Source organism: Galeopterus variegatus, unplaced genomic scaffold, assembly GCF_000696425.1.
Source record: "Galeopterus variegatus unplaced genomic scaffold, G_variegatus-3.0.2 Scaffold7715, whole genome shotgun sequence".
NCBI classification, from domain to species: domain Eukaryota; kingdom Metazoa; phylum Chordata; class Mammalia; order Dermoptera; family Cynocephalidae; genus Galeopterus; species Galeopterus variegatus.
The window spans coordinates 36,616-48,351 of record NW_007733826.1 but is presented as its reverse complement, the minus strand read 5'-3'; the positions used below and the strand labels follow the sequence as shown (position 1 = coordinate 48,351).

The following is an 11,736-nucleotide window of genomic DNA, read 5'->3' as shown; positions in this document are numbered from 1 at the left end:
GGGGGACCATGTGGGACTATGAGCCATGGCAACAACAGCAGAGGAGCTCCATGGTCTGCTGAAAAGGACACCATATGTGAAGGCAGAAAGTCTGGTCCCAGTCCTGGCTCTATTGAGAATCCACTGTGTGGCCTGGTGAGTGATACGAAAATCTACATAAATACAGAGTTCTGTTTCTTAAGGCCTGTCTATTTCTTGATGGTCTGTCAAAAGATGTTTTTCATCAGTTCTTGTTGTAGGAGATGTAAGACCCAGAATACCAGACCCCTGTCAAAGACACACCCAGGAAGATGTTAAATATTTTCAGATTAAGGTGCTGAACAACTTTGTACAGCTGTCTACACCTGGACCCATTTCCCTGACTTCCTTGGTGATTGACCTTGGTCAATTCCAGCCTTGCTGACACCTGCATTTTTGGTTCGATGCATCTCTAGGTTAATCGTGTTTCCAGTGTCAGCCCTGTTTCCTATAACAAATATTTTTCCACCTCAGTGAGCAGAGGTCTCATCTGGCCTGATCCAGCTTCTGGGGAGGAGCCAGTGAAAAGGCCATCTAAGAAATGTGTTTAAAACCAAAATATTGGAATTCCAGGACATTTTGATTAGTTATATGAAGGAGCAGAGAAGAATATTTGAAATCTGAATTATCCTGGAAAGGCAGGACATGAACAGTGTAACGTCTTTTCAAGTAACATGCAAACTGTTGTTGAAAAAGACGCCAGCCTCTAAAAAGATCACTAACAATCCCAAATGACAGATGATAAATGCTCAATGAATAGTATGGATGACATTAATTCATCACTGTGAGAATGATCAGTGTACGTTTCCAAGGCGGAAGACAGAGCTTAAGCTGTCTCTTCAGGAGTGTGGGGGATTGAGAGAGTGGGAAGGAGGCAAAGCATCCTGGAAATAAGAACACGAGCCATGCTGCAGCAGGCCAGGCACATTCAGGCATGCATGAAATAGGGACCATGTTACAGCACAGACATGGGGATTAGGGGCAAAACATTGATGGACCTGGGCTGCGGAGTTGCTGTGACAGAGAACAGTGAGGAGAGTGATCCTGGAGCACGAAGTGGCAGAAACCCAAAAAGGTAGGTAGGGCTAAATTATGAAAGGTCTTAACTATTAGGCAAAGGAGTCCAGACTTAGTCTAGTAGGTAAGTGGGCGAGGGGCTGTCTCAGAATGACGTGAGCAATTAGAACAAGTGAGTGTGGTATTTTAGGAAGGGAACTCTACTAACAGTGGAGGGGTGGTTTCAGGATGGGATCGCACAGAGTCCACTGCAATCATCTAGATATGAAGAAGCAACAGGTCTTGGAACTGGATCTGAGGTGTAATGCACAAGGAGAAGCTAAAAGTAAGTCCGAGTTTTCTGGGTGGAATGACTGAGAAAATGAGAGTCCACTGCAATCATCTAGATATGAAGAAGCAACAGGTCTTGGAACTGGATCTGAGGTGCAATGCACAAGGAGAAGCTAAAAGTAAGTCCGAGTTTTCTGGGTGGAATGACTGAGAAAATTATGGTATTTCTGACAGAGATGGAGGTCAGGAAGGGAGCTGGTTTTGGAGAAGACAGTGGGTTTAGGCTGACATTGAGGAGGTGGCTGAACACCACAGGGGAGGGACAGAGTAGGTGGAAAGGTGAGCAGGATGAAAGGACACGAGGACAGTGCATGCAGATGTGAAAGTCCATTGTAAAAAAGTAAACATCAAAACGAGCTGCCTTAATAGGACCTCTCAGAGGAAAGAAAGCGGAGAGAAAAGGAAAAGAGGAGTGAGGGAGCACAGTGTGAGGAATGGGGGCAGGAAGGGGTCCGGGGCGACACAGCCAGGGAAGGAGGCAGAGAAGCCTCCGGCACTGTGTCAAGAAAAAGGACAGAGAGATTTCTTCCAGAAGGTGGTCAGAGGGACCAGAGTTCAAGAAAAATAGGAATTTACAGAAGCCATTGGGCTTGATTCATTTAACAAATATAGGCATCTATGTATGCCAGACCCTGTGCTAGGTTCTGGAACATTAGTCAGAAGTTATCCTCATTCGGCAGACATTGACCAGTGCCTGCGATGGTGCCAGGCCCTGAGCGTAGAAGAGGGAGACTGAGGCTGGATTCTTTCCCCTGAGGAGTCTGTGTTTACAAAAGTTTCAGTCCACAATGAGGAAGGAAAGGATGGGGATGAAGGGGGGAGGCGGAGGGGGGAATAGATGAAAAAAAAATGTACAGTTGAGAGCAGACCACTTAAAAAATTTGGCATTCAAAAGAAAGCAAGAACTAGAAAAATAACTTGAGGGGACAGGAAAGTCTTGCAACACTTTCCCCAACCCCCAATCACCTAACGAGTAAGACTTTGATGTTTCTAGGCAAGAGAAAAGGCATTGCTGTAGAGAAAGGACAAAACTTGTCGGGGGAGGTGGGATTATTTTGGAAGCAATTAGAAAGCTCAGTCCCCATTTCCGAAGAGTCCAAAGGAACCCTTTAAAAAACACGGCAAAGCGGTAAAACGGTGACAAAGCTTCCACACAGTGTGTGGCTGGAAAATGCTGTAGGAGTCAGAAAAGGGAACCTCTTGGGAGAGGTGGTATCAGCGAAGGCTTCTTGGAGGAGGTGGCCTTGAACCCAAGCCTTGAAGGACAGGCGGAGAGACGAGGTCGGGGCGTTCCTGGCGTGGAACGGCCTTCTAGACGCCACCTTCCTCCACCGAGAGTCCTTCGAGCCCCACCCCAGCCCTCGCTCTGTCCCCCGCTCCCCCTGGCTCCAGAGCCCGGCGCAGGTTCCCAGCACTGACGTCAGCGGGCGATGACCTCAGCGCCGCGGAGGCGGCGGGGGCGGGGCGTGGCCGTGCGCGGGGCGGGGCTTCCCCAGGCCCGGCCCCCATCCGCTGGCCGCGGCCAATGGGCGCCGCTGCCGGCTCCCCCACCTCCGCGAACACTATGAAAGGCGCGGCTCGGGGAAAGTCCGGGCAGAGCCCGGGCAGAACCCCAGCAGCCGCCGGGCGAGCGGAGGCCTCCGGACCTGCGCATCTCCCCCGAGACCTCGCCCTGCTCCCCGCGCCGCCACGACATGAGCCACGGGCAGGGGACCGACATGCTCCCGGAGATCGCTGCCGCCGTGGGCTTCCTCTCCAGCCTCCTGAGGACCCGGGGCTGCGTGAGCGAGCAGAGACTTAAGGTTTTCAGCGGGGCGCTCCAGGAGGCACTAACAGGTGAGCACACGCCAAGGGGCCTGGCGCCACCGGGTCTCGGCCCCGTCCCTGCCTGGGGCGTCTTTCCTCTCCTCCTGGGCAGGATCCCCAACGCGAGCAGCTCTGGGACTCGGTTGCCCTCCTCCGGCCCCCGGGGCGGCCCGCAGTCCCCTGTGCTCGGGTCTCGGTCCGTAGTGGCTGTGATTGCGCGCGCCCCTCCCCACTCTGGGGGCGCAGGCCCTTGACGGGGGGTGCGATCCCGAGTCCCCAGCTTGTGCCCCGGCAGAGGGGGCACCCGCGAGTCCGATCGAGGATTCATCTCCTTCGCTGGATCCTTGAGATCCTCGAGGGATGTTGCGGGCGACAAAACCCGGCCGGCGAGGGGTCTTTGTGGGAGAGGAAGGCGCAGTTGAGCCTTCTCAACAACTCGGAGTCCCAGCCGTGGTTCTCCCTGCCGTGCGGGGCTGCGTTGTGCCTGGGGCGGTCTGCCGGTCGCTAACTCGCTGGAGTTGGAGTCTGGGCCCTTTTTGTATTCTCTTTGGTCCTCCTTAGCCATCTGCCACCTGTTGTGATAGGGAAGAGAGCCTTGTAGCTGGAGCCGCGCCGCGCTCTGCAGGCGGAGAGAGGGAAGTTGACAAGAGATGGGCGGCTGGCTGGCTGGGGAGAGACCTATCTCCCAGCTGTTTCTAGCCCTTTGGGGTAGTCTTAGGTAGCGATAGCCATCTCTGAACGTGCCCACACAGATCCTGCCTTCCGAGGAAAACAGCTGCTTTATCAAAACAACCCATGTTTGATTCCCTTAATCACGGCTAAGGATCTCTTACTGTTCTGAAGGAGGCATAGAGGGCCACTGGTACAGGGTGAGAGGCCCAGTGACTTGCTATGGACCCAACAATGTTGGCAGCCTTCTGGCCTTGAAACTTCAGCTCTCCAGAGGCCTTGTCTGGACATGCCAGCCCCGGTCACGCCCTTCCCTCCTTAAACTGAGGATGTGCCAAAAGCAACACAATGGCCACTAGTGTGTGTCCCAGAGCTCTGGGACCCCCTCCTAGTACACACACATACCCCTGTCCTGAAAAGAGGGGAGGGATCTCTCCAGCTCCCCATATGCTAAGTGGCAGGAGGGATTCAGAAGGGTCCTGGAACTTGGGAGAAACTGCCTCACTTGCTTAAAGTGACTGGGTCCCTTCCTCTCCTCCTGTCCCTTCACCCTCATCCCTGCCTTGTGGCAGCTGCTCTAACCAGGCCATCTACTTTTATCCCCTCTCCACAGAGCACTACAAGCACCACTGGTTTCCCGAAAAGCCGGCCAAGGGCTCGGGCTACCGCTGCATCCGCATCAACCACAAGATGGACCCCATCATCAGCAAGGTGGCCAGCCAGATCGGACTCAGCCAGCCTCAGTTGCACCGGCTGCTGCCCAGCGAGCTGACCCTGTGGGTGGACCCCTATGAAGTGTCCTACCGCATCGGGGAGGATGGCTCCATCTGCGTCTTGTACGAGGAAGCCCCAGTGGCCACATCCTGCGGGCTCCTCACCTGCAAGAACCAAATGATGCTGGGCAGGAGCAGCCCCTCAAAGAACTATGTGATGGCGGTCTCCAGTTAAATGCCCTGAGCCCCCACTCTGGCACTCTACTGTACCCATTCTGCCGTGACAATAGGCCACCGCATACCTCAACCTGGGGAACTGTATTTTTAAATGAAGAGCTATTTATATATATATTATTTTTTTTAAGAAAAGAGAAGGAAAAAACCAAAAGATTTTTTAAAAGAAAAATCCTTAAAGGGAGCTGCTTGGAAGTGGCCTCCCCAGGTGCCTTTGGAGAGAACTGTTGTGGGCTTGAGTCTGTGAGCCAGTATCTGCCTATGGGAGGGGAGAGGGGTTGGAGGAGAGGCCTAGCCAAGGTGAGGAGGGAGAAGTTTTGGCTAGCACCTGAGGAGGATGGGAAAGGGAGCAAGCAAGGTTAGCAACTGTGAATAGGAGAGGTCAGTATTTGCCCTGGAGAGAGAAGAAAGGCTGGTTCAAACCTCCATCCCAACCGGGACACCTGCATCTCTGGCTTCTCTTACTCAGGGGCATTCAAGCCTAGATTTAAGTAATACTATGTTGCCTAATCTCATATTTTTCCGAGATTCTTGGCAGAGAGTTAAAAGGCCTCTCCTTATTCTTTATGTCCTAAGCAGCTTTTTTTGAAATCATGACTTGTTTCTAATTCTACCATTAGGGGCCTGTAGACATTGCTTCCCAGCCAGGAATCTAAACTTTTTTTTTTTTTTTTTTTCCTGTGAGAGGGGGCGGGGAGGGGGTTGTAAGGCAGGGGTTGGAGATTATTGGGGTTAGGATGGAATGGAGTTCTGCACAAAACCTTTGCTTTGCTATGTGCTGCTTTGTGTGTATGTGTGGCAAATAATTTGGGGGTGATTTGCAATGGAATTTTGGGACCCAAAGAGTATCCAGTAGGGATGTTTTTTGGCCAAAACTTCTTTGTGGAACCACATGAAAGTCCTGATGCTGCTGTTATTATTCCTTTGAGAGGTGGCTCAAAAGCTACAGGGAACTCCAGGTCCTTTATTACTGCCTTCATTTCAAAAGCACAACACTCCTCTGTAACCCTCCCCTCTCCTGTCCCCTTCTGGTTGGGTCATGGAGCTACCCTATGCTCTAGACAAGAGTTCTCAGTCACTGTGCAATATGCTCCCAGGTTCCAGGAGGGTCTGGAGAACTGGCTCTCAGAAACTTCTGGTGCCCTAGTGGGCTTGGGGAACTGTCTCTCCTGCTCTCCTTGGGATTATGGCTGGCTATTTGGCTTTGCAGATAATTCCTTGGCTGGATGGGAGAGTGCCCCATGTTCTGCAGGACTACTTGGTATTCTTGTAGGGCTGACACTAAAAGCCAAACCTTGAGCACTGTTTCTTCTCCCTGGTGCTCAGAGCACCTATGGGGGAGAAGTTGCTGTCTCTCTCAGTACAATCCAAATTTGTCTGTAGACTTGTGCAATATTTACTGTTCTGGGTTGGAGAAAAATGGAAAACTACACTGGGAAGAAACCCCTTCCCTTCAGTTTCTCAGTGATGTCGGTGAGGGGTTCCTCAGAAAGTTTCAAATTTCCCAAACTGAATCACCTTAAGAAGGATGGAGCTAGAGCATCTGGTCAACCTGGCTACCCTCTTGCTGTTGCCCCTAAGTGAGGAGTCATCCTCTCCTACTTCCTCTACCCCCAAGTTCCCTTCCCCACAGCCAGTCCCCTTTCCTGGATTTCTATACTCAATTTTGACTCAAAGGTGCTATTTACCAAACACTCTCTCTACCCGTTCCTGCCAGTTCTGTCTCCTTTTCAACTCCAGATTTCGTGCTGCATTCCCAGACCCTGTTTCCCGACTTTTTTGCTTTAAAGTTAACTTTGGGCCTACAGACCCAAGAGCTAATTTTCTGGCCTGTGGGTTGAAACACAGCTGTGAATCACTGCAGATGTCTTTTTGCCTCTCATCTGCGAATAGGTCCCTGCCTTTCTAGAAGCAGCCTCGTGGTTTCATGCTCGATCTTTTCTGTCTTCTCTTCTTTTCGATGATCACTTTAAAAACAACACCACCCCCGGAGCTGGACTGTTGAGCAGGCCTGTCTCTGTTTGTAGGCTATTCTGACAGAAAAGACAAAGGTTACTAATTGTATAATAGTGTTTTTATATGGAAGAATGTACAGTTTTATGGACAAATGTACCCTTTTTTTTGGTTACTTTAATAAAAATGCAGCAGATGAAGTCGTGTGGTGTAGAGAAGGTAAAATTCCTGCATTGCTAATTTGCATTTCCCTCTGAGATCCAAATCCTTTTTTGTGTGTCTCATAGTGTTTCTCTTCAGTTGCACTCATACAACCTATAGCATGTGGCTGGTACAAAAGGAAAGTCCAGCTGTGGCTGGCTGGTTAGCTTAGTTGGTTAGGGTGCAGGCTTGTAACACCAAAGTCAAGGATTTGGATCCCCATAATGGCCAGCCAAAAAAAAAAAAAAAACTAGTGTGGCTAGGCCATTTCTAAGCATTCCCTCTTCCCTGGAAGGGATTCCTTATTTCCCTCCTTGAATGAATGTTCTCAAAGTGTCCTGGAAAATGCTAGATAAAACAGGATTCTTCTAGTCTGAACATTCCTTAGTCTCTGTTTCACCCATACTGTTATTGGAAGTCCTCAGTTTCAGTCATGAATTCACTCATTCATTCATTCAGGAAACATTGGCACTAAGTGCCAGGCACTGAAAATATTAAAAATGATTAAGACACAGCCTGTCTCTCAGACCAGGGGTGGTGGGGGGGGGGGGGGGGTAATGAACCCCTTCCCAGGCTGGAGAGGATTGTTTGCAATTCCTAGAAAAAGGCTCTCTTGTCATCTCTGAGGCTGCCATTTGCTACCTACCATTCTTGTCTTATTAAACAAAAGCACTTGGTCCTCAGGATCTGTGCACTGGAGCCAAATGTATGGCTGAATGCCAATGCTACAAGTTAGCTAAAGAGCAGCTACTTCTAACAGCAAACACTGGTGTGAAAGCTAAAGGTTCGTTATGCAGTTTATAACTCCCTTTGGCTATAGGATAGGATCTATGTAAGGAAATAATTATCATCCCTGATTTTGGGGTTCTTTCTATGAGGTTTTGACACAGGCTCAATAGTTCCCACTGAGGTCACAAGTACATTTTGACCTGGACTAGTTTCTTTCTTGAACGTGGGTGGGCTGTATTTAAATTAAAATTTAAGTATCTTGACTCATAAACAGTGGCACCCCCCGTCCTCACTTCATTTTATACCCCCATGACCTTCATCAACAAACATTCAGTTTGTCCCAGGTGTGCTAGGGCAGAGGTAGACCAGGCAGGCTGTGTGTGGTATGCTTGTATTGTGCAGGGAGGTTAGGGGATGTGAATGGGGGAGGCCAGGTCATCTGTATGAAAGACAAAATTGGGTTATTGGGACCTACTATATCAAGAGGTTATTTAAAGGAATGGTCCCAGGGCTGGCCCGTGGCTCACTTGGGAGAGTGTGGTGCTGATAATACCAAGGCCACGGGTTCGGATCTCTGTATAAGGATGGCCGAACTTACTTGGGAGAGCGTGGTGCTGACAACCCTTGAGTGCGGTGCTGATAACACCAAGGCCCCGGGTTCGGATCCCATATAGGGATGGCCGGTTGGCTCGGTGGGTGAGTGTGGTGCTGACAACACCAAGTCAAGGGTTAAGATCCCCTTACCGGTCATCTTTTAAAAAAAAAAAAATAATAATAATAATAAAAAATAAAAATAAAAGGACCCGCTTTTTTGTGTGTAAGGACATGGTTAGGGTGGAGGGATTTTTGGCCATCCTGGTGTGCTATATTCTCTTTGGGGTACTTAGTACATAGATCTACTTGTTTTCTAAAAGGCCCCACTCATGAAGGATATTTTGTTGTTTAGTGGAAAGCCTGAAATTCAGAGAAGGTGGAGGGGACACTTCACCTACTTTTGTGTCTTCAAGCTGGGAAACCTCAGAATGGCAGATTCATTTTTGAGGGGGTTGCTCTTGGCTCTTGCTAGACTAATAGTCCCTTAATCTACATAAGAAGGTTCTGTGATCAAGCGATGTGTTATTTATTTTAGATTATTTTATTTTAGTAGGGGTGGAAAGTACCCCTTAGCCACCTGGGGGTACAAGGGCTCTGGCCTGGAACTGCCCGAGGAGTAGCAGTTGGTGGCTTTCCTATGCTCGGGGACAAAGCTTTGGCTGGTCGGTTCTGCTTCCAGCTTCCTTACTTGGTAAACAGTGCCAGCCTGGGAGACCTGTGCTCAGTCAGCTGTTTTTGGACGATAAGGTAGACAAGGCCCTGGGAGCTGCAGATCAAGAGCCCATGCTGGCTCCTGATAAGGAGTTTTAGGTGGGGGAGTCTTTGATAATGCAACAAACAAGCCCCAGGAAGAAGAAACTCACTTCTGTGTGTCTGACATCTGCTCCTATAGCAGCCTTTGGTAAAGAAAGATAGTGAGGACCCGAGTGTCTAGGCGTCCAGGCCAGATCTGCATCCCTGGCCTGACTGAGAATGGTCCAACAGGAAGAGCTCTGTGCTGGGAGGGTTTTGTGTTTCTGCTGCTTCTTCCTGACTAGCTGCTCCTCAGCTTTTCCTGTCTTAGAAATTAGGGGGTTGGATCAAATGACCTCTGTTCTTTTCTTCAGCTTTTGATTCTAAATAATCCCCATTATCCTGACAATCACTGGAGGGCAAATTAGCACCATTATCATCATTATTTTCAATCAGTTGAACTGAGAGGTAATTTGGGATGGGAAGTAGAGTAAGTAATAATCTCTTGCTTGGGTCAGACTTCTGCTGATAAGGTTTCAGTTTCCAAGCATAGCGCAGCAGAAGCGCAGAGAGGTTAGGAACTGAGGCTCGGGTGTCAGGCTGCCTGGGGAGGCCTAATCTCAGCTCCACTGCCTACCTACCGCTGTGCAACCTGGGGCGAGTTTCTTACCCACCAGGCGGTGTCAGGCTGCCTGGGGAGGCCTAATCTCAGCTCCACTGCCTACCTACCGCTGTGCAACCTGGGGCTTGGTTTCCCCACTTGTAAAATGAGAGTAAGGATAGAACCCATTTCAAAATGTTCTTGTGAGGATTAAATGAGATCCATAAAGTACTTAGAATAGCCCTGACACATTTAAGTACATACTCAATAAACAAGAATTATTGTTCCAAGCAGAAGTTAACCTCATCTCTTCAAGGGCCCTGAATTGGTCCTGCCGTGCCTTAGAATAGCCCTGACACATTTAAGTACATACTCAATAAACAAGAATTATTGTTCCAAGCAAAAGTTAACCTCATCTCTTCAAGGGCCCTGAATTGGTCCTGCCGTGAAGGAGGACACTCTGGCATACCGATAACTGGAAGGAAACCATTATTAAAGTAATAGTGCTTGCTAGTACCTCCTGGGAGGCAGCACCTTTAGAATGGCTGCAGTTAACACCTGATCCAAGCGGCCTGAGGCCTTTTCCCTAGAAAGATGATTCTCAGTCCTTTGTTTAAAAATCTTCACAGCCCAAAAGCCTTTCTTAGGGTTATACGTAGCCCATAGTAGGCACTGTACAAGTACCTGCTGAATGAATGATTGTTGGCTGAACGAACTCATGTCTGACCTCTGTTATTCTCGTGGAAATGTATGGTTTCCTTGCTTGGCATCTGACCTCAGTGGCCACAGGGCAACTTTGACCTGTTGGCCCCACCGATCTGCCTGTGGATTAATGACAAACTGGGCTACGTGCTCATTTACACGCAAAGTGGGAGGGGAAAGGGGCTTTCCAATAGCAACTTTGCTTACCTCCATTCTGCCTATCTATGGAATCACTCCCATGTGCTCTCCCTTCCCACAAGAGAAGAAAATGGGAAAGCTGAGAACAAGCCTGAGCTCACTGGCTTTCTTTCTACACCACTTCTTTGCAGAGCTGGCAAGGAAAACGTTTTAGCTCAGTCTAAGAGGTTACCAGGGCCCTGGATAACAATCTTAGACAAACAAGTGTGCCCTGGATGTGCAGCCAGTCCTTTTCCCTGGTTCTCTTGGCCGCCAGCAGTTCTAAGTTATTTTGTTCCTAGTGGAAGCCTGGCTCTACCACTCCCACCCTATTCCCATAAATAAGAGAGGGCCTTGATTCAGGGCTTGTCCGGTAAACCGGACAGGCTGCTTAGAGCACGTAAGATAAGAGGAGGTAATAGCTGGGTGGGTAGGAGGGACAGCTGCTCTGTTTACCAGCACCACCAGGGAAGGGCCATCTAAAGTATGGTGGGCACCAGGGAAGCGAGGGTGGAACCAGGCAGTAAAGGAATGAGGATGACTGGCAGAGGCTGGGGTAAACCTGGAGAGTTTCTTGTCAAATCTTGTCTGAAAAGGGTCTCTGTTCCTTAGCTCTAGTCCATTGTTGTCATGGGAGACCAGTGATACCAGTTATTGTGATTTTTCAAGAGAAGCCTGAAATGTTAGCTTTTATTTGACATCTCCCTAAACTCTAATAATGGCCACTAATTTTTTAAATGTGTTAAGCACCGCTTTTCATAGGCACGCAATTTGTGACTTATGATGCACCTGAGACCATCTGGGAATGGGGATGTAGGGGTTTCTGACCCCATCCCCCATAACAGAAGTGAGACTCTTCATTGAGAACATTCACGGCAGGCTGTCACAGTGGCCACGATCTTAGGAAGAAGCATTCTGACATGTTCCTGATAGAACTGAGGGCACACAAGGGGCCTCTGCTTCTCCCCAAGGATTAGACTAAAAGCAGCTCTCCCCACCCCAAACTGGTGCCCTGCATGTAGGACTGCAGCCTCTGGACCTTTGCTCAGGAATGCCCCATCTCCCACCTACCCACCTACTCTTGCCTGTTTAATTCTTATTTCAAAATTCAGCCTGTCCCTTCCAAGCAATTTTTCAGTGACATCTCCCCTTGACAGTATGGGATATGTGCCCTTCCCTTGAGTTCCCGTGATGCTCAGATCTGTCCTCTGTCCTAGCCCTCATAACCCTAAATTTACAACTAGAATGTAGGCCAGGACC

At 49.3% G+C, this 11,736-nt stretch overlaps 1 protein-coding gene across 1 annotated transcript; it reads left to right on the top strand.

Moving 5' to 3' along the window:
• Nucleotides 1–2,977: 2,977 nt before the first annotated feature.
• BTG2 (BTG family, member 2) lies at nt 2,978–6,940 on the top strand. Its single transcript, XM_008592258.1, has 2 exons — nt 2,978–3,201; nt 4,454–6,940. Exons 1-2 carry the CDS (start codon nt 3,060–3,062, stop codon nt 4,786–4,788), a joined length of 477 nt encoding a protein of 158 aa, XP_008590480.1. The 5' UTR covers nt 2,978–3,059; the 3' UTR covers nt 4,789–6,940.
• Nucleotides 6,941–11,736: the final 4,796 nt, after the last annotated feature.

What these genes read in the sequence shown, in the direction of transcription:
- BTG2 (XM_008592258.1), top strand. Translation starts at nt 3,060, where the DNA reads ATGAGCCACGGGCAGGGGACCGACATGCTCCCGGAGATCGCTGCCGCC. An exon ending in GCTCCAGGAGGCACTAACAG is followed by an intron (nt 3,202 to 4,453) that starts GTGAGCACACGC and finishes CCCTCTCCACAG; the next exon opens with AGCACTACAAGCACCACTGG.